Genomic DNA, 22,450 nt, shown 5'->3' on the forward strand with positions numbered 1-22,450 from the left:
AAGGTTATTTATCTGAACTGCTGAAGAAGGTACAAGCTTGACCACATGGCAGCTGTAACTCTGTTGACATTTGAAGTGTGACTCATGTCACCACCCTGTCCCGAAAAGAGAGGGTGCCCAGATTGAAACTAGGGAACCTCTTGATCTGCAGTCAACTGCTTTGCCCCTGAGCTATACCCCCTGAGATTAACCCAAGGTTGTACTACAGACATGCTGTGAGTCAGCTAGTTGTGGGTTTCATCTCTGCTACTTGACTAAATAGCACACGACAAAAACAATTTGGGCCGGCAGGCTTTAGGAAGTGGGCAGGAAATTCAAGCCCTTCATGTCAACCTGCATATGCTCTGCTGGAACAAGACACTAAAAACCAAATGAGTTCCAGGATTTTTTTTCCTATGCTCAACATGTGTAGATGTTTCAAAGGAGACAGGATTTTTCCTACACAGCTGAAAAAACTATACGTTTTAACTATCTGCTGTCTCCTATGCAAAAATGAAGAGACTTTAAAGGTTACTTAGTTTATTTAATAGAAAAAAAAAGAATGTTGTACTCATGAACATACATTGATTAGTTTGTAATTATAAACAAATTGATACATCATAAACATAATCCATTAAAAATACATGGGTATAGCCATCAATTCAATATTATTATTAGTCACAATTACTTAAAGTCAGCAGATTGAACACATGATTCTTCCATCTACGTACAGCTGATGTGTTGGCTGAACAGTAAAAGCTTGTTATATGCTAACATTATGTCATCTAATGCAGTGTTTCCCAACCACTGTGAAATGATCAGGTGTGCCGTGGAAGATTATCTGGTTCCACCTGATTAGTACTCCAAGCGATCGCCGTGGGTAACGGGCAGAACAATTACATTCTCTTCCCCTAGAGGGCAGTGCAACTAACTGCTCTAAGTAAATGGGTTCCCAACTGCTAGTAAAACAGAAGAAGAAATTACATAATAGTCATGCTGTGAGACGACACAGCACATAATAGCAATAGATAAATATTTGAAAAGAAAAAAATAGTATTCAATCTGACCTGGGTCCTGGAGAAAGTTCTGACCCAGATGAAGGTCCTAGCAAGAGTAGTGGTCAAAGAAAGCAAAAAGGCATACTGGGGACAAACCGAGTCAATTCCACTATACCTGGTGCCGTTGAAAAATGATCAATATGCTTCCTGTGAGATTTTTGTTGGTGGTGTGCCGTGTGACTTTTCTAATGTGAAATATGTACCATGGCTTCAAAAGGTTGGGAAACACTCATCTAATGTTGGCTTGAGTGTCCTAAAAAATCCCACTTGCCCCCCCAAATAGGTTCATATGATGTGAGAATGTCATCAGAGTCTATTCACCAAGTATCCAAGTCCAAAAATGTTCCACTTCAAAGAAAATTTCAATAATGCTGGCTAACAGCAGCTAAGAAAAATAGCCCCGCTTACCAATACAAAAGTTCAGCATATCCTCAAAAACTCAGAATTTCCTCTCAATGGACAGAAGTGATCTTCACTAACTCATCAGCTCATTTAAGACTCATTTCATAAAGTTTTACAGCCTAGCTGTAGCCTGTCAGGTAACAATCACTACAGATGAACGACCATCGCAGCTAGAATTATGTACTTGAATTGGGCGGAGTAAGAAAACAGAATTCAGTTGACTGAATCTGCAATGTACAGACGCTTAGTTGTGAGATTTTAAACAATGTACCTTTAATAATTCACAGTTCAAGTCTATAGCATAAGAGAGGAAGCAGCTGTATTCTTGTATGCAAACATTCCCGACCATGAATTCTTTCGGAAATATCAGCATGTGGTTTCTTAACAGCTGAATGGACCGCACAGGGAGTCTGCGCCATGGGTAGCTGCTGCACATTCTCAAATGAACTTGACCGTAATATTTAAATGGCTTCAAAATGAAACCACGGATACGCACAAATGTTCTGTTTTGATCAGAGTCGTGAACGTGAGCCAAGGAGATGAGAAGGTGGCAGAGGAGTATTCTGGGAAACGGGAGGACAGGGAGCATTGAGCGGCTGAACTCTGGATCCCTGTCCCACAAGCAGGCTAGGACCCGGAAAACTTCACACAACATCTTTCTATTGTGCCACACTCTAGCTGGAGTGAGTTTTACTGCACTGTGTGTTATTTAGCCTCTATTTCTGTGAGACGGGGTATGCGGCAAGAAAAGAAGAAAAAAAATTCTGCACTTTCAATTTATCCAGCACAGCCTCATGATGAGATCATTTCAGCTGCTATCAGCTGAAATTAACTTGCCCTATTTTCCAAGAGTGATACATTCTCTGTATTTGAAAAAAGATTTGTCCGTGACAGACGTGCTCTTAAAAACTGACACAAAGTGACTCGTTAGAATCAAAGTTTAATATCTGTGGGTGTGCGTCTGCTCGCTTGTCATGGCGTTAACCTGCAAAACAATTATTCCGCCCCGCGCTGAAGCACACATCAACGATCTTGTGTCACACATTAGCATGTGTTCATGAATGTCTGTCTGCATGAGATGTGTGTAAACATGTATGTTTTCTTTCCACCCACATGTGGCTACACATGCATGTAAATGCTTCCCTGGTGTGCGATTTGAAGCGGACACATTTCACAGGTGACCTCCCTGCGGAAGACAATGAAACAGAAAGGGATGGGAGGCTCTTAGAAAAGGGCTAATGAGCTGGGTGGAGGAGCTGTGGAGAGGTCCGCTGGGATGAAGAGCCGGGAGACAAAGGGATGCTAAACACCCCATAACCCTTTAGTGACTTAGTGAGTCAGAGGAGCAGGAGGTATTGCTCTTGGCCATCTGTGACCCTTTTTTAACATACAGCACAGACACAATGTAAATGAAGCCCACAGGTTCTCACTGACTAACGAACAAAACAGTTTTTTTCCTGTGTGTCATTTTGTATTTGTAGTTAAAGCAATTCTTTGAAATGTTTTGAATATGAAAAGAAATGAAAGCTCAAGTAATTATGCTAATTATTCTGAAGTATAATCATTATAATTACCATGCAGTGATGTTCTTGGATTAGGACTAAAAATATAGTTTTTTCTTTTTAATTTGCTTTCTTTGTTTAAATGTTCCATCCATTTATATTCTTCACACGTCACAGGGGGCTGGAGCCTATTCCAGCTGCCATCGGGCGAGAGGTGGGGTACACCCTGGCCAATCTATTGCAGGGCTAACAATGAGAAACAGGCAATCATTCACCCTTATCTGCAATTTAAAATCATCCATTAACCTAACCCTACTAACTGCATGTATTTGAACCGTGGGAGGAAGCCAGAGTACCCACAGAGAACCCACGCACACCCGGCCAGACACTGGATTCAAACCCAGGATCTTCTTGCTACTCATCGCTCCACCGCATTTAAAGGCTCCACATTTTTGTACTGATAAAGAGAAACACTGCAAGTTTACCACCACATATAAGAAGAGGATGTGTAATAATGAGCTCCATGTTTCGTTGTGTTTCAATGGAATCTGAAAGACGTTAAAAAATCTGTTTCTCATATACAGCTGAGCCAGGAAACTGAAGTAAGATGCTCGCGGTTATTCTCCTTAGAGTAAGAATGAGAACTGAGCTGAAGAATCTGGAAGCAAAAAGAAGAGATCTGTTTTAATTAATGGCACAGAGGCTAACTACTGAAGACCTAAACCTCTGGTTTGGTTTATTGAATTATTTTGATCATTTAAAAAATGGGATTGTAACTTGGCAACAGAAGCCATCCCAGTGGTCAAAACGTAAGGGGGAAAAACAGATGTTCCGAACACAGTGCCTTTGTCTTGGGTGAAATCAATCACAGGTTTTTCTTAAAACTCCATAAATATGTCCGCGTTCAAAAAACAGAAAAAAACAAACTGCATATTGAGCCTGCACGAAGATGCCATATTTCAGCTACAACAGGCAGAAACGAGACTGCTGAATGTCCTTCTGGTGCAGAGATGACACCGAGGTCAGCGCAAACAAACAAACAAACTCCCTCCTCTTGCTGTCTGTCATGAGGTTACGGCCATTTACTGTTTTATCCATTTTTGCATGTCACAAAGTGTAAATGACTTGTTCGGTGAAGACCTCTGCGTGTCTCTGTTGCTTTAAGTGTGACACAAGTGACCTGCAGGACATCTCTCAGCCCAGCTCAGGAAGCAATAAAGCAGTCAACAAACTCACACACATGTACACACACAGACACATCTCCACATGATTCAGCTGTCTTGCTAAGGCTTTACTGGGATCCTAGCAGAAGTAATAATAGGAATCAAACTGGTAGCACCTTCCCAGCAGTGCTGAGTGGAGACTTTTACCACTCTGAGCACTTCACACTTCATTACCAAAACACTGTCTTCCCCATTTAGCGTTGCAATAATTGTTGTAATAATTAGCCATAATAAGCTCTGGATGATATTAGAAACATATGAGCATTTTTATGACTATATTCTCAGCGACTGTGAAACAGAACGCCCACTCCTCAGCAGTTTAAAGACCCACCTTGGGCGCTCCATCGCTCTCCCTCTCCACACTGCGAGCGTGAGTATGATTAAGAGTTGACATAACTAATAGCCTCTCCACTAACGCAGGTAGGGAGAGGCAGTTCAGAGTCTCCTAAGGACCAACGGGCTTAAAAGTGCTTTCAGCTTGCTAATGATGAGCTTGCTATCCCAACATGAGTGTGTACTCAGCTCTGAATCTACGCTGAGAGGTGTTATGCACAGCTGGAGTGGACCGCCGCCAAAGCAAGGTTGAGTAGATCTATGATAGGTGATGCAGACACAAACATACATTTGCATGCAAAGCCTGGAAGTCGGGGAAAAAAATCCAAAAGTATTTGCTTATTTTTGTACTTAATTAAAAAAAAATTGTCATTCTTATTTAGGGTTCTCAGACTTGCTATCAAGTGTTTTTGTCAGTGCTGGTCTTCATAGATCTACTTGGCAGCATGAACTTAGAAAAATGATTATATTACCACATCTTACATCCCATCAATAAATGCTTTTCCTTTGCAGGAATTTGGGGAATTAATACAGATAACTCGATTGTAACACTGGTGATTTCCTCAAACAGACATTTGTAAAGCAGGGGCTGGACAACAAGAATATATCTCTGGCTGTATTAATGTTTTATTGAATCAGAGCTGAATAAATGTTGTTCTTGTTCAGTGTTAGTGGAGAGGATAAGCCTGTCATGACAAATGTCAAGATGATGGATCATGTTATAGCACTGCAGAGGATGAGAGAGAAACAGAGAGCCTTAAAAAGGCTATTTCACCACCTCTTCCAGGAGTAATATATAAAAGAGAGAAAAAAAGAAACAAACAGAAAATTCGAGCTCTCCGGATGAGAAATTATAGGTTGTTTCTTAACAATTTCATTGCCTGTAATGATAAAATTCAGTGAGGGATTGACTGTGTTTCTTACATTTATTATTCCCCATAGCTTCCTTTGAGCAGAAACCAGCTATAGAACTAAGTGCTGGAGAGGGATATAAGCACTTTCTTTTGTTGCTATAACACCTTGTAGCCCATTTTCTTGTAGCCCTCATCTAATTACATTACCCAGATGCCCAGCTCATACATCATTAGCTACTCATTTTTTTCTCCATATGAACAGTCTGTGCACAAAACATCTTTCTCTGCAACACCCACAGGATCAGAAGTTTTCATCTCGCTGCCCTGTCTAATTCCATCTTTGTTATTCAGTAGTTATATGCCTGCTAAATAAGAAATGACTATATACAGGTTCTGTTCATAACCAGAAACGTGGCACAAGCCCTGAGAAGCACTGGTAATGTGACACGCAGCCTGAGGTTGGAAGGTGCCTCTCATCATGAGTCACCAAAGCTCGACTGAAATGACAAAGAAGATGATTGCATAATGTGAGTTTGCAATGAAAACCATGCTTATGGATGCCATATGAGCTGCAACTTCAACACAGCTCAAATAATGAATTTAACATTACAGCCACGGGAAAGTATGAAAAATGATGTTTTCCATGTATTTGCAACCTGTATGAACTCTTCTCCCAAAAGCTTCCAAGTATTTCTATTATGCCTTAGGGAAAATATACAGTGAAATTATCTTAAATGATCTAAAAAGTCCTGCTATTATTATCATCTTCATCATGTAGCATGCTATACTTTATTTAGCAAAATCAGTGGCATTATGTTTTTTTTTTAAATGCAGGATCAAATGACTTCTATAGACGACAGAACACAGACTTTTGGTTTGGAAGTGTAAACTAGTTGTTATATACACATCCTTCATGTCTCTGTGATGTTGAGTACAATTTAAACCCATTACAGTGAAAAACAAAACAAAAGGGATTTACAAAGGCACATACAAAGAAGCAGAAATCCATTCATTCATACAAATATAGTATGAACGGGTTAGGTTTAATATTTTTCAAGGGACTCTGATTTAAAAGTTAAAGGGTTTTGTTAAAGGAAAACAAACGTGACCTGAGTTGGGAGGCGTAGGTGAGCTAGCATGTCGTGCTACTGTCCTTGAAGACATTTTCCCTTTTTTTGCCCGTACCTCAAAATACATTCAATGAAACTAAAATATTTTAAAAAGTTGTCATCAGTCACTACTAAACCATAGTTTAGATCCTGTTTTTGCTTTCTGTAAGCTAAAGCTCAAACGATGAATGAAATTCCATTTTCCTCTGCAGGATTGAAATCAGCAGACGAAGATGACGTGAGCTGGGTTAACCACCTGACAGGAGCAGTCAGCTGACGCACACTGCGATTCTTCTGATATCAAAGTCCCAAGATCGCACTGCGTCACCCGCTCACCACTGAGGTGAGAGATTGAAGGTGGCTGTGGTGCGGAGAGAGTTGGAGAGAAAGAAGGCAGATAACAGAGATAAGTATCTGTTCCTCGTATCACACCGAGCTGCACAGGGTCCCAAACTTAAACCTGGTAGTTTATCTATAATGGGCAATCACAGCCTTTGGAATTCACCCAAACCCACTGGGAGGGCCCCCGTGACAGAGGGCGCAGGCCACTTCTTAAGCCTTAAATCTAAGATGGAGATCCAATGTTTTGTGTCACGGAGTGTCCCCCTCTCTGCTGTGACTTTTACATGGCCTTGGCTGGTGGCAGGGAGCCTCCTCAATGGCAGGCCACTAAGCCAAATTGATTAGATGAAAGCACTCCTCTTTGAAGGTGTCAACCCCCCACCTCCATCCACGAGCAATTTCTCTAATGGCATCCAGGCAACCCTGTCGCTGCAGAGCCTCGAGGACCAAGACGGGCAGAGATTCAAAAGATTCAGCAGAGGAGCGGGTCGGTCGAGGAATGGACAATTTGTCATTACACTGCAAGTCTGACTTGGCAGGGGGGTTGAAAGTTGTAAAGTGGTCACAGTGGAAATGGAAAAGAAAAAGTTATCCATAGATTTTTCACTTTGAGCTGAACAAAAAATAATGCCAGTTTTGTAATGGATCAGTGCAATCACTGTGATCTTTTTGTTAGCCTTTTAAAGCCACTCCGCATCAATGTCAGTGTACTTTTAACCACTGTCAATAACACTTGAGCTTCTCCCATTTCCTGATTGTGTGTCCTAAACAAGTGCTGTGGACTTTCTATAAAAACCTAAAAATAAAAAACACAGTAAAGTCAAGTTCAAGTCAAGGAAGAAACACGAACTGGATGTCCATGTGTGTGTGTGTTCAGATTTCAGCTTCATAGACAATTATCTTAATCTAATTGCGAATTGGAATTGCAATGATCCAAAACAAAACATGCAGACACATGTGGTGTTGAAAGTGATCCGTCCTTGTTGCTCAAGCCCAAACAGCAAAACTGCCTGTTCAGATAAAAATTCAGTTGCTGTCAGATTAATGCAAAGGAATGCATGCTTCAGTCACACGTTTAAGTTTTCCTTGAGTTCCTTAAAGCTGTAGATACACAGCTCATAAAACATCTGCTCTCAATGGGGAAAAACACCATGGTGGACATCTATACTGATGTGGACAGGGTAATGTGTTAGGGACAAATTAATGTCACAAAAAGCCACAAAAGGCTGAATTTAGACACCCAAAAAATCAAAGGGAAATACTGATGTGGCAGATATCATCACTGCAACAACTAAAAATGATACTGAGTAGCTTGAATGACCCCTACGTGCTTGCATGCAACATCGAGGCATGCTCCTAATGAGATGGTTTGACCTGCAACCTCGTGAGACGAGCAGAAATGTTTCAGAGGTTTTCTATTGGATTTAGGTCAGGCGAGCTCATGACCAGTAAATGGTATCAATTCTTCCATCCTCCATGAACCGGCTTCAAACCAAAACCCATCTGCTGGTAAAATAGCTCACTTTTATTATCTTTGGCCTTAAAGAGCTATTAAAACACTAGCTCCCAATTTGTAGCAACACTAGCATCACTGAGGAATGTGCGTTTATTCATATGAAACTTTCAAAAATAATTTTAAACATATGTTTAAAACTAAAGCCGACAAACTTCCAGCAACACAAAGTCAGCTCCTGGTTCAAATCACTGAACTGTGGAGTGAAATTCTTTGAGTAACAGAGAACAGAGCATTCAATTTCGAAGCAAGCGCCATTAAGATCCGGTGTTAATTTAAAGTTTCAGACAGTTTCTTACTTCTGAAAGATTAGAATTTAGTGCGAAGTAGAGGCAGAGGCAGCTCCGGCATCCGTATAATTACGGGAAAATTACATTCATTATTGTAATTTACATCTCATCTCCAATCCAATTATTAACAGTTTGACCTGCATGGCACATGTTAGCATGGAAATCTAAAATGGGCTCCCGAGGCGGTGGCAAGAGGAGGGGTGGAGAACGGAAAGTGAAGCGAGAGGTAGAGTTTTGGGACTGCGGGAGATGGAGGAGGGAAAAAAACAATCAATATGGCTCTAAAAGATGATGATTTTAAGTAGCCATAATTCTCTGCCTCAGAGCACAGCTGCCAAGGGTGCTGCTGCTACACTTTGATGCCTGATTTGCAATAACGCTGCCAGTAATTCACTCATCTGCATCTCTGGAGGGACCATCAGCTGTCTGTTTATCTCACTGACCATGTACATGCGATGCCAGTCAGCCTGACGCTTAAAACAAGTTTTGAGACAGCAACATATAAAAAGAGTTGATGTGCATTACATACAATCTCCCAGGAACTAATAGGCTGTGTAATACAACCCTGTTTGCAGTTTCTTGGTGAAGCGTCCCCTCACCGCTGCAACAAACAATACATGTCATTTGCTTCACCAACCTGATGACCTCTTTTCTACCATCCTTCTTCATCATCTTGTCATGTTCTCCAAACACTGCTCTTCATAGAAGTAAGGCTCATTACAGGAGACGTTATGTGCAGGAATCAGTTTTTCTGCTTAACCACAATCTAAGATTAGCTATTTATGCAATATTTATTCAAAAGACATGCTTTAGAGCATGTTTGCCTTCAGTTAATCCAAAATGCTGCAGCAAGAGTCCTGACAGGGACTAGAAAGAGAGAGCATATTTCTCCTGTATTAGTTTCTCTTCATTGGCTTCCTGTTAAATCCAGAATTGAATTCAAAATCCTGCTCCTCACATACAAGGTCTTAAATAATCAGGCCCCATCTTATCTTAATGACCTTGTAGTACCATATCACCCTATTAGAGCACTTCGCTCTCGTTCTGCAGGCCTACTTGTTGTTCCTAGAGTATTTAAAAGTAGAATGAGAGGCAGAGCCTTCAGTTTTCAGGCCCCTCTTCTGTGGAAACAGCTTCCAGTTTGGATTCGGGAGACAGACACTATCTCTACTTTTAAGATTAGGCTTAAAACTTTCCTTTTTGCTAAAGTATATAGTTAGGGCTGGACCAGGTGACCCTGAATCCTCCCTTAGTTATGCTGCAATAGACGTAGGCTGCCGGGAGATTCCCATGATGCATTGAGTTTTTCCTTTCCAGTCACCTTTCTCGCTCACTATGTATTAACAGACCTCTCTGCATTGAATCATATCTGTTATTAACCTCTGTCTCTCTTCCACAGCATGTCTTTTATCCTGTTTTCCTTCTCTCACCCCAACCGGTCGCAGCAGATGGCCCCGCCCCTCCCTGAGCCTGGTTCTGCCGGAGGTTTCTTCCTGTTAAAAGGGAGTTTTTCCTTCCCACTGTTACCAAAGTGCTTGCTCATAGGGGGTCATATGATTGTTGGGTTTTTTTCTGTATCTACTGTACAATATAAAGCGCCTTGAGGCGACTGTTGTTGTGATTTGGCGCTATATAAATAAAATTTAATTTAATTTAATTTAATTTAATTGAAGTTTGCGTAGGCGAAGAAAGCTTTCACAAACTCATCACCGTGACATCCAAATAAGAAAAAGTGTGGCTAGTATCTATGAAAAAAATCAGCAGAAGGTCAAACAGGTCTTCACAGTTTAATTCATTACTTTATGATTCTGTTCAACAATAATATCTAAAAGGTTTTTCCATGAGATAAAGAGGGTAAGAGCTCCGTATCAGATATAGAACAACGCTGAGAAAACACTCTGTCTTCTGTGTAATTCACATGCAAGGCTTTGGAGGGCAGAAATAAGGTCCACACCCCACCATCCACCATGAACACTCAATAAAATTACACTGCATAATGACTGCACGTTATAGTATAGTTACAGTCAAATTCTATAGTTTGTATCTACTGTAAAGAAACAGAGCAATCTACAACCACTCTGCAACACTGAGAGGGTTTAAATAAAGTTCTAAAATGTATTTTCTCTTAAAAAAATGTTCAGGAGATAAAACTTTTTCAAATGCAGGAACTTTGATGGCTAGGCTACCAACTGTAAGTGCCTCGATGCATGTTCAATCATCCTGAACGCTGCGTTTTCAATCATTATTTGAGATATTAGATGACCTAAAATTACATACAGGTGGCCTGAAATTTTGTCCATTTCTTTTCATATAGTGTTTCCACTGAAAGACTGATATATTACACTGATACTCAAGGTTAATTAAATAAAAATAATCTCTAACTATCTCAGTCAGACATAAAACACGATTAGGCAGAACAGCGATGTCCATCTCAGTCGCTGTATTTAAGATAGCGGTGCAACGTGAGGCTTCCACAAACAGACATCTGCTCCCATTAATTTTTAATGGATTCATTTTAAGTTGTGCGAATGCTTTAGTTTGCTTAAAGATGTAATTACACACTAATCAATGTATATGAATGAGGACAGTAGTCTTTTTTTCTATTAAATAAAATGTAAACAAGTGATACGTTTCACTTTAGTTTTGTTGCCATGGATTCACGTGATTTCAATTACACTTAATTGAGCAGTTTGATCTGAATGTGCTAATTTTAAGTCGCTCTTTCAACACACAAACAGCGTTCAAAGCTATAAATGAGTTAGGGTAAAGTCGTGGTGGTTTGTGTGAAGCTTTTTGACAGCAGGTCAGACAGCATCACACGCACCTGCTTTTTCCACGCTGTGCCTCTGGTTCACTTTCAGACTGCCACCATTCTCACGTCATTTCCATAAATCTTCACATTCTATCAGGTTGGAACGAGCTTTTGTGTCAGAGCAGAAGAGTAAAGTCAACTGTTCATTCATGTGCACGAGTGTGTCAGCCGGCGCCTATATGTGCGCTTTGGCTTTGAACGTCTTAGATGTCCTTTGAAGTTTAAGACAGCTCCGCATCAAGCTCACTGGTTCCACTTCACAAGATGTGAATATGTGGACACAAGCAACATCTGACTCACCGACTTGAGCGTTGCCATTTCCTGATTGTGTGTGCCACGTGTGAGTGCGTGCACGTCCATCTTGCTCTGGCATGTGTGCTTTTGCTCATGCGTGACCGAGTAACCCACTGCGTCTCAGTTCCTTCCGTTGTCTCGGTTTCTACCTGTCTGTCTAACTTAGGGCAATGACATTCCCAGGACACCTTTCGAAGTCTCGACAGACACTCAACTCTGAATAATACACCTGAAGCATGTCAAGTAAATCACACTGTGGTCAGATTGGTGTCAGTTAGAAAAAGTTTACTTTTTTCACGTCTGTTTGAGTCAGGATCTCACAGCCCTGTTACAAACAAATTAATAACATTGCTCACATTACTCCAATCCAGAACTGAATGGATGTGTTTTGACAACCTGTGGTCACCTTTATCAACACTGTGTCAGCCAAGGTGATTCAGAACAACAAAGCATAGCATTACCTAAGCAACACAGATTTTTGGGGGCTATAATTTAGTAGCTGAATTTCACACCACAAAATAAGCAGATACCCAAGGAGCTGAATGTAAGCATCAGTGCAGACCACGGTCTGAAATTATTACCTTTTGTTATGCTTGGCTTCCCAAGTAACTTTTAGCTTTCAGACGTCAGCTTTCATGTGCCTGACCTTTAAAGCTTTGCATTTTGAATGTCTGCTAGTGGCATATATTTCCTGCTCGTTCTTACAAAAGCACAGCACAGGCCTCAAGGTACTAGTCACACTGATGATAATTTTTCTCTTCTTTGCATCAGAAGGCTACTTTCTCTTTTTTATACTGTACCACTCAACAATGCCAACTACCTTTTGCTTCAAGGCAGAAAATTGACTTCACGCTTCCAAATATTCCAGTCTACAGCTCAAGAACATTTCACTGGTCAAGTAGACCTGAGAACTGTGCATTTTTTTAAACAGTTATGAATGAATCAAGAATAAAGACAGGTGACAATAACAATTAGTGGTGATGTAAATGTTGATGCTAGACTCACTGGATAGCAGAGCAGATGGGGTGACTTCAATCTCACTACTGGCCTGGTAGGGCTGGAAGGCTGATGCTGAATTCATCTCACTGGCGAAGGGTTCTGGGCTTTGTGTACCTGTGGAACTGGCACTGGTACCGTCGCCTCCATTGTGAGGATCCTGCTCTTCATATATTGCAACCAGCTAGACGGAGAGGAAAAGGAAGTATTTGTATGTTAGCATGTGCTTTGAAGAAAAAAACGAACAAATAGATGGTGCCGATGGCTTGGAAGATGTGTAGACAGACAGACAGATAGATGGATAGATGTGGAGATAGATGTATGTCCAGATGGATGTCTAAAATCATGTCTAGATGGCTAGATAGATTGATAGAGGTCTAGATGTTTAGATAGATAGATAGATGCATGTCCAGATAGATAGATTTCTAGATAGATAGATGTCTAATATCTATCTATCTATCTAGATATCAATGTCTAGATAAATAGATGTCTAAATGTTAAAAGAGTAAATAAAACTGCCAAACTGCCACCATGTGAGCACGCTTTTTATTCAGCTAATCTACTACTTTTGTCCCCATTCACAGATATGCATACACTCACTTTCTCTACAGTTTAATCTTGCAACATCTGCAGTCATGGAGCATGAGGTGCTCAGGGTTGCCAAGTTAGGCTCCCACAGCGAGCAGCTGCTCCATTCTAACATAGGTGATACGTTGCCACATTTCCCAGGCCAGATAGGAAGAACTCCTCATAGCATCCCATAATTATCTGAGTCTAACACACACCACTGATTACTACAGCCAACAAAAGAGCAAGAAAAAGACCTCATTTAGGTTAAAGTAAAAAAGACAATCAGCTGGAAAAAAAATCAGACTGGCCACTGCCAACTCACCACATGTGTCAAAGCTTTACTTAATACTCGTGGACTGAGAGGGATGCACAAGAAGAGAGAGATGAAAGAGATGAAAGATCCCCAAAATGCTGCACAAACTGTAGTCTTGGAGTGAAGGTACCAATGCCAAGTTGCTTTCATTGCCAGCACAACCTGTTAATAAACCTCTCTGAAGGAGATTAACCTCTCAATCCATCGAGACAGAGCAATCAGGCAGCGGCAGAGCGATAGAGATCATGCAATACAGGAACAATAGCATGTATATTACAGACATAAGACGACTCCCTTTTATGTCTTGTGCTTCCTCCAGGTCTGTGTAATGGAAAGCTGTGAACGTGGAGGGAGCAAACAGCTATTGTGTATCCCATATCGTATTTGTCTGAAGGTAAAAATAGCACAAGCGTTTTTCTGTGTATTTGCTGTTTTTCATCACCTCAAGTGCAGGAAAATCTGCATATAAACAAGTTTAGAAGCCCCTGCTCTTCTTTGTGATTTAATTCATTCATATGCAGAGGATGATGCTCAAGCGTGCATGTGTTTGTGTCTGAATTTATGGCTCTCGGTGAGTATGCCCATGTGGTTTACTGTTGCTGTAATTCACCACACAATTAAAGCAAACTGTTTTGTTTAGGGTGTTTTCTTCCCCTTCCCCTCTCTCTAAAATGTTTCCTTGCATCCCAATGCCATTCCTGAGACACACTCCATCACCAAAGGATTTCTCCCATTTCGCTCTAATCGTGTTCCATTCCGATGCTGAAATTACATTTCTCAGGTTGTAAGGGTTTATCACAAATTTACTTAGTGCAAAAGAGAGGCAATCAGAAAGGGGGGGAAAAAGAAAGAGAAAAGGCCTCAATATTACAAATCAGGCAGTTTGAGGAGGTAATATCATGCAGGTTTGCTCACTGGGAAGTGTGATTATTAAGCAGGCAAGAAAAGCTGCTTTGCTTTGTGTTGAACTGCAAACACAGTTAATAGGCAAAAACGAGGATAAATATTGATCAGTGTGCCATTCCTGCAATCTGAGACTATTTTTAGGGGGGGCTTCTTTGAATGAATTGTTTAAAATTCTGCTCCGCCGGCTCCTTTTTTGAAGTGTTAATGATGAGCAGGCCAGCTATGCGAAGGACCAGAGGCAGCTGTGAACACAAACAAAAGTAGAAGGGCCGTCTCCGGCGGCATTTGCGCCGCCCCAGCGTACAGTATGCGCGACTGCATGACTCATTAGCGACAAAGCAATCAAGCCTCCCATTCATATGTTTCTGGGAGCATTTAGCGATCCAGCAAGCCATCTCCCTGCCAGCTGCCCATTTGAGAGAAGTGGTGAATACTGTTGTTGGTGTTGTGGAGAAGTATGATTCATTTTTAAATACACCCCAAATCCCCCTAATTAGGTCCACTTTGCAGTGACGCACAGTCTTTCACCAGACACTCTAGAGAGCACTCTGCTGGTATCAGACACGTACAACTAAACTCATTCACACACTCTCCGTTTCATAATCAAATGGGTCCGCATTTATCCCGCATTCAATATTTATGGGTTCTTGAAAGTGCTCGTTCCTCCCTTCTACCCAAGAAGACATGTAAAGTTCTTTTTCGTACACAAGCTGAGGGCAGAAGCATCAAACTACTGTAGGTCGTCCAACTTATAAAGCCAAGAAGAAGAAAAAAAGAAAATGCAAGAACTTGCTGATTCCCAAACTAGCAGACACATCTTTTGCTTTTTGCCGTGTCCGTTGTTGAGCTGATCTATTCACTGATACTACGTTCCATTAATTCTTCTATAAGTAGAGTACAGCTTCCTTTAAAAACGGCTTTTTCAACTATCTGACCTCAGACGGATGCAGCTTGCACAGCTATCTGTGTTTAATTTAAGTCTTTAGCAGCGATGGTCATAATACCACAATAAGACGATTGTTTTTTTTTAACTGTACTTTCTGCATTGTGTTTACCTGCAAGGCTGCAACTCTCATTTCTTTTCCAGAAAGGTCGAGAATTGCTTGTAGTCAGCTGTTTGAGCTGTGACCCAAAAAAAAACTACAATCGAAAGGTAGAAAAATGAGCTGGCAAACGGCCTAACCTGAGCTTTTGTTTGACTTACACGGTTATCATCAGTACAAAGTGTCTTTGGAGTACCCAATAAAGAGTCCTCGCCTTCCTCCCGCTGCGCGAGGCCTTTCCAGCGCCACCGTGTCCTCTGTCTGTGCTGTGGAGAATGGGACACACTTGGCCAGAGGGAAAGCTGACGCAATTCTTGCTGTTGACGGGACAGAGCTCAAGCGGCAACACACTGAAAGCCATCACAAAAACGCTTTCCCTCCATCTGGGAATTGGTCACAACCACTTTAGAACTGAGACGATTTCACTTTTCACTTTTCTTTTTTTTTTATTCTCACACTTTCCCCCCTGTGGCTGCCGTACAGCGGCCATGGAGTTGCATTCAGAAGTTTAAAATATAAGAGGAAAAAGTTTTTTAGCGATGAAGCACAGACGGGAACAGCATGGCTAATTGTCAAGTGGCGTGACAGCTGAGGCTGAGGATTCAGAACAGATAGGAGGGAAGAAGGAGGGAGGCTGGAGAAGAATTTTAAAAAGCCCCTGAAAAACAAGATGCTATAACCTATCATAAAACAGACTTTTATATGATAACCAAAAGGGTAGGGAGAGAGGAACGAGAGAAGGCGAGCACATTACAGGATGTGAGTTGAAGAAATGTTCCAGTTTCCAGTCTCAGGATAAACTCTGGAGCGATTTGAAAAACCTATTTAGCTCCTACCTGCTTCAGTTGACAGAAGCGAGGGAAAGAAAAGAACTGAACTGAGTCTTATTTCATGGGCCTCTCTCTCTCTCCAGTAGGGAGCTACAACACTGCCGCTACCTTAAGCCCCCGGAGCAAGGCTGACACTCATCCACTCTCAGCTGGTTCCACTGACTGTCACAGCAGCTGCCAATCAACCGCTATCTACCTGGATGCCTGAGGGCTGCTGGAGAGAGGCAAGAGCAGGGGATGGTGAGAGATGATGATGAAGGGGGCGAGACGAGGCAGAGGATAGGAGAAGGGAAAGAAAAGAGAGGAGTCGGATGAAGCCGGGCATTTTCTGCAGTCTGGGTAGAAGATGTATTTGGAATTTAGAATTTCCATATCTATAACACAGAGAGCACTGAGACAGGGCACCGAGAAAAGAAAAAAAAACAGAATCTCAGGGAAGCCTTTCATGTTGGCCTCCTTTGATCTCTATCCAGCTTTTGGCAGCAAGGTGGAGAAGAAGAAGAAGAAGAAGAGATGGAAAGGAAGCGGCTGAGGAGGGAACGAGGAGCTGTTTTGACAACCAAACCCCCCCTCCCTCCCAAAACTCCCAGATACATCCTTCTACCCACCCACGCACCCCAGCACCTCTGATCTGTCATGAAGCCCGGGCATTAGGAGTGGCACTGGTACAAAACAGCCGTCCCAAGCGCTCACAAAGTGGTGCTCCGAAGACACAAGACAACAGAGGTTATTAGAAGTCACGGGGCAGCACTCGCAGTGCCAGTGAAAACATGTAATACCTGCACTGCAATGCTCTGACGCTAATCCATATCTGCCACGGCAGCTTTTTTACAGCCCAGTGGAAGGGACGCCTGACACGAGTCAACCGGCGGCAGCCCCCCCATCCGCTCAATCCACACCTTCAATTAAAGAGCACATCCAAAGTCGTGCCAGCCTGCAACCTGCTGTGAATATTTATTGCTGTAGCTAAAAAGTCTCCCCTTAGAGGAGAGATTATTTATTCATTTGTCTTACTTCCCCCCCGTTCCATTCACATCACATCCAAATGGTAAAATTCAATGTGAATCCAACAAGTACTGCTTACAGCTTAAAGAATAGGCACATTTGTCTCCTGCAGTTGGATGTGTGCGTGTGGATGTCGCTCCGTGAAAACTTCTCATATTTGTTATGAGATGAACGAGGGAAAGATTAACACTTTGCTCAGTGCATTATTCAAAATGATAAATGAATGGATGCCGCGTTGTTATGCAATGTCTGCGGTAAGTCATATATACTGCCTCTGATAGCACAACACCACACACCCCCACACCCACACAAACAGACCAGGTTTCATCTCCCCTCCCTATCATTTATCATCATTTTATTGCAAGGGCACCAGGGGCGCAAAGTTATTACGGGTACAGTAGTGGTGGAAACTGTGAAAGCCACTTACTCCACCAGAAACTCCAAGGACTCGAAACTTGTTGAGTAATAGCTACGAGGCACCATCCCTCATCCACGCGCCAACCATCTATCCATCCACCTGTCCATCTACCGTTCACCTCACTTGACATGCTCATTCAGTCACGAATCCCGCATGCATCCATCACAGTGTACACTTTTTGATCATGTATTGGCATGCACACAGATCTTAATACACCAATGACGCATCTTTCGCTGCTGAATCGGTGTCTTCGTTTTCTCATTTGCCTTAATGCACTCCTCTAAGAGAACATGTGTCATGGTTTTGGGCTTGGATCTGAGCTAACCCATTCAAAGTCCAAAGACACACAATAAAACAAATTAGCTGAAGCATTAGATGAACAACTCCCATGTTTTGTTAAGCAAAATTATTAATGGAGTCTGGCGGAGGGTAATGGCTTTATTTTCTTGTTGTAAAGAGTGTACACTTAAAACGCTATTGATTTCTAGTGGCTAAAATCCGTTTTACTGTCTGCTGCTGCCAGTGTCCACAGCAGCATAATACTTTTGTTTCTGTGCTTTCTGCTTGTGGGGCTGGGGGGGGGGGGGGGGGTGCTTATCGCCAATCTACTGTAGGTTACACACTGACACAGAAACTAAACACAGAAACAAAACTATCCCAAAATAAATGAAAACGGGCTACATAGTTATTATATCGTTATAAAATACATTTATTACTAATTAAAAATGAAAAATATTTTAAAATGTTTTCTGACTGGTAAATGAACTGGTTTCTATTTGGTGCTTTTCCACTCTACCTGACCAATCACAAGAACTTTTATTTCTATGCTTCCTAGCTAACATTCGCACACATTCATACTCCAGCCGATGCATCGGAAAGCAACAGGTTGGCAGGCGAGGGATCGAACCGTCAACCTCCAATTAGTAGTATCTCCTGAGCTACAGCCACTGAAAACTGCACTGGTGCCAAACTCCCAAAAATGATGCAACCCGCAAAACAGAAATTGTTTTATAACTGGATGCCACAGACATTTTTTCCCTCCTCATGTCTTCTGACTGTTTTTCTACTAGGTTTGCATTTGGCTACAGTCAGTGTCACTACTAGTAGCATGAGGTGACACCTATTTTGTGTGTGGAGAAAGAGGATGAGCACTGCCAGAGTTACAAAATGACCTCCAGCTGGAGCTAGATGTCCGTGACTAAACACAGAAACACACTTCATCGGGTTGTCCTGAGGGTCCGATATCCTCTATTGGGCCAAGTGCTCACTGTTTGGCACTATGGAGCCTGATTGGCATTTGCAATAAAATAGCAGAATTAGCAGGTCCACCACTGGAGCCCTGTGCTTTTCACAGACGGGAGCAGGTTCACCCTGAGTGACAGACATGAAAGGATCTGGAGAAGCTGTGGAGAACATTATGCTGCCTGCAACATCATTCAGCATGACTGGTTTGGTGGTGGGTCAGTGATGGTCTGGCGATACATGTCCATGGAAGGACATGCAAACCTCTATAAGATAGGTAGAATGAAATCCTTGGACCCATTTTCAGACCCAATTTCACTGCAGGTTGATAAAATTCCCATCAAATGATATGGCGTCCTTTTATTCCTAAAACATTACCCAGTCCGTAATAGTGAAGATATCCAACATGACTTTTTCCCATTGAGATCTGATGTGTTTTCAAGTGGTAACTTTTTTGAGCAGTGTGTTTTGTTTACAGTCTTCTCACCAACCTTGTTTTCCATCTTGGGCGTTTGCTTTCAGGTTTGCTTGTCTTCTTCTAACACTTCTCCTGTGTTCTGCATTTGCGTCTTAATCTGGACCCCTTCATAATGTGACCTTTACTTGTAACTTCTTTTTAATGATTGACTGAAGGCAGCATTGTACTTGCACAAACCTTCCTCCTCGTATGCCAGAGTTCTCACACAGCTTTCAATATTTAATCTTTTCCCCCCGTCCATTATTTCTCACACACACCATGTGTAGAGCAAACCAACAAAGTGCTTAGTCCTGTAGTTTTCCTGCTTATTAAGACCATCAAATATTCAGGGAATAAGTCTCCAGCACTCTGGCCTGCCATCACAAGCACTCCAAATAACCCTCAAATGGCACCCTGCAGCGCTTTAGAAACATATGCATATTTCAGGTGCTGCCACATGGGCTTGATACAAAGGAAAGAAGCTCCCCAGAGGCTGACTACAGCAAGACCTGAAATGATGACACACACCTCAAAGCGAATGTAACGTGTAAAGACGGTGCAGCACAAGGATGAATCGCCTTCAGTTTAATGTTTTGCACCCTCAATTGAAATTTGAATAAAAATATGAACTTCAAATACGTGTTAGGCTTAAGATTATTCAGTTGCAGTAAACATTAAAGCGTCACCAAGACTCACTACAATAGGCATTAAGTTACATGTTACGACGCAAGATTATCAGCTTTCGGGAAAAGAACAGTCAATTTTGCTCCAGTAGCAGACCTGCACAACACAAACATCCTTTCTCGCTTAACGCAGTGGTGACGCGTGAGGGCAGAGGAGGAGGGCGGTGGGAACGAAAGGCGAGGGCAAGTTTGTATGCCAGTGTGCAGGAAGATGACAGGCTTAAAGAAAAATAATCCCTAAACAAGCAGACGTAAGCCCCGAGATTGGTTTACGCCGCCGTACAGGCTAAAAACATTAAGTCATCATTTCTTTCACTTTTTAAAGGAAAGTAGCTCGACAGGTATTCATGACTTGAAGGGGGGAAAAAACCCCACTAGGTGGGAGGGGTGTGGAAGTGGACGAAAAGGCAGAGAGAAAATATACAGAGCAAGCAAAGTTTAACCAGATTAGAGACTCATCCCTTTTCAAATCCACAAGGCTAAATTCCCATCCCTGCCTTTGAAGTTTTCCTCCGCGTTGGGGAAAATGAATTCACACATATCGGGCCGCCGTGAGTGTGAGAACTACCTACGCAGTGCTGACTGAAGGGAAAAATTCCTACGACACCCCCGATACGTTCTTCCGTGTATATTAATACCTCATAACCCTCTGGTCGCATGTTTCAATTCAACACCATTCAAGTCTGGGAAATAAATTTCACTTGTCTGAGGGCACACACACACACACACACACACACACAAAAAAAGGTCTTTGCTGCACATCTCTGGGAGTGGAAAAAAGAGAAGCAGCGAGGAGGGAGCAATACAGAAGGAAAAGTGATGACATATTCATGAAAGCAATTAGGGTGGGTGTCCATAAGAAAGCAAGAAACACGATAAGCATCTTATGGGTTGAATTGCCATCAATCACCTGACAGTAATTAACACTGTGCAGACACATGAAATAATGCTGAACTAATCTCGTTCCACCAGCCAGATACACTCTTAAATGTTATCATATTAATTATCCTATTCCAGTCTAGGTAAGTGGAAATCTTTGCATTTTAGAGACGTTTTTTTTTTTTTCTTTATTTTACCAAAACTTCATAAATGCAAAACTCTTCTTGTTCTGTTGCTTGGGCTCCCATTTGTTCCTTTATACGAGATACTCAGGCGGGCTGCACTGAGAGCACACGCTGTACCCAAAATAGTTTGTGGAGTCTAATCATTTGTTTATTGTATCCTCTATCGATTTTCTTGCCTTACTGTATTCATTTTGCTGTCTAAACAGAGCGGCTGAGGGCACCTTCAGGTGTTACGCCCTCGAACTGGTCTTAAAGAAATCAAATCAATGCAATGAACCTAGCTGCTCTCACGGTCTTCATCCAGCCTACCCCCACCACTCCGTGCACATTCCCAATCTAATAATGCCTTTCCTCCCCAGCCTTGATTCACATGCAAAACAACAGCCAGACACTCTGTCTAGGGGGTGCACTCACAAAAACACACACACACACACACACACACACACACACACACACACACACACACACACACACACACACACACACACAGAGATAGAGTTATGTGAGCACACATACCTGCCAAGGCACAAACAAACTGCAGATACACAAAAGCACAAAAGTCTCAGTTTATATATTAGTATTCTTCTCCCAAAGCATTAGAAAAACCCATAGTCTAACAGTGCCTTTCAGAGGGAAGTGCCCTTCAATCTTTCATTGGTTATGCACAAAGCTAGGAGGGAGTAATTAAAAACTCTATATCCAGGGACCTCGGCACACAGAGAGAGAGAGAGGACCAAGAGAAAAAAGGGAAAGCTTCAAACATTTCAGGCCTCCCTGGTGAAAAGAGATGGAAGGAATCAGTAGTAGAAAGTGGAGTGGAGCAGACAGAGAGGGAGGGCCTTATCCTTGACAAGGCCATACATCCTCTGTTGTCAAGGCGGATGGAAATCAGGTAGTCATACCTTTAGCGAGGCCAGAACCAATCATTAATCAGAAATATTTCACTTTAGGTTTGTCATATCGTATACGCTTGTCCTAAGTGCTTAAGGTATTATATGTCGCAGCAAATTAATGAAAACATCTAAAATCTCTGGCTCTCAGAGCACGACATCAGTAGTTCCTCATGTGTTGGAGAGATGCAGTGCTTTTGCTGTAACTGCACAGGAAATGTTGTGATGGGACAGGGTGCTTCTGACACACATTTCCAAACATACTAGTTGACTTTTGGAAGCATACAATATTTCTATTTGTGCACAATAACATAATAATTTA

General features: G+C 42.0%; 1 protein-coding gene across 3 annotated transcripts in view; it reads right to left on the bottom strand.

Moving 5' to 3' along the window:
* Positions 1-22,450, bottom strand: part of LOC120725743 (partitioning defective 3 homolog) — a 340,776-nt gene that overhangs the window by 220,899 nt on the left and 97,427 nt on the right. For all 3 annotated transcript variants that reach the window (XM_040018776.1, XM_040018775.1, XM_040018777.1), the window contains exon 3: positions 12,717-12,891. In XM_040018776.1, coding sequence (XP_039874710.1) covers positions 12,717-12,891 — 175 coding nt within the window. The remainder of the gene's footprint in view (positions 1-12,716; positions 12,892-22,450) is intronic.

Source organism: Simochromis diagramma, unplaced genomic scaffold, assembly GCF_900408965.1.
Source record: "Simochromis diagramma unplaced genomic scaffold, fSimDia1.1 OVJJ01000717.1, whole genome shotgun sequence".
Classification (NCBI taxonomy): Eukaryota; Metazoa; Chordata; class Actinopteri; order Cichliformes; family Cichlidae; genus Simochromis; species Simochromis diagramma.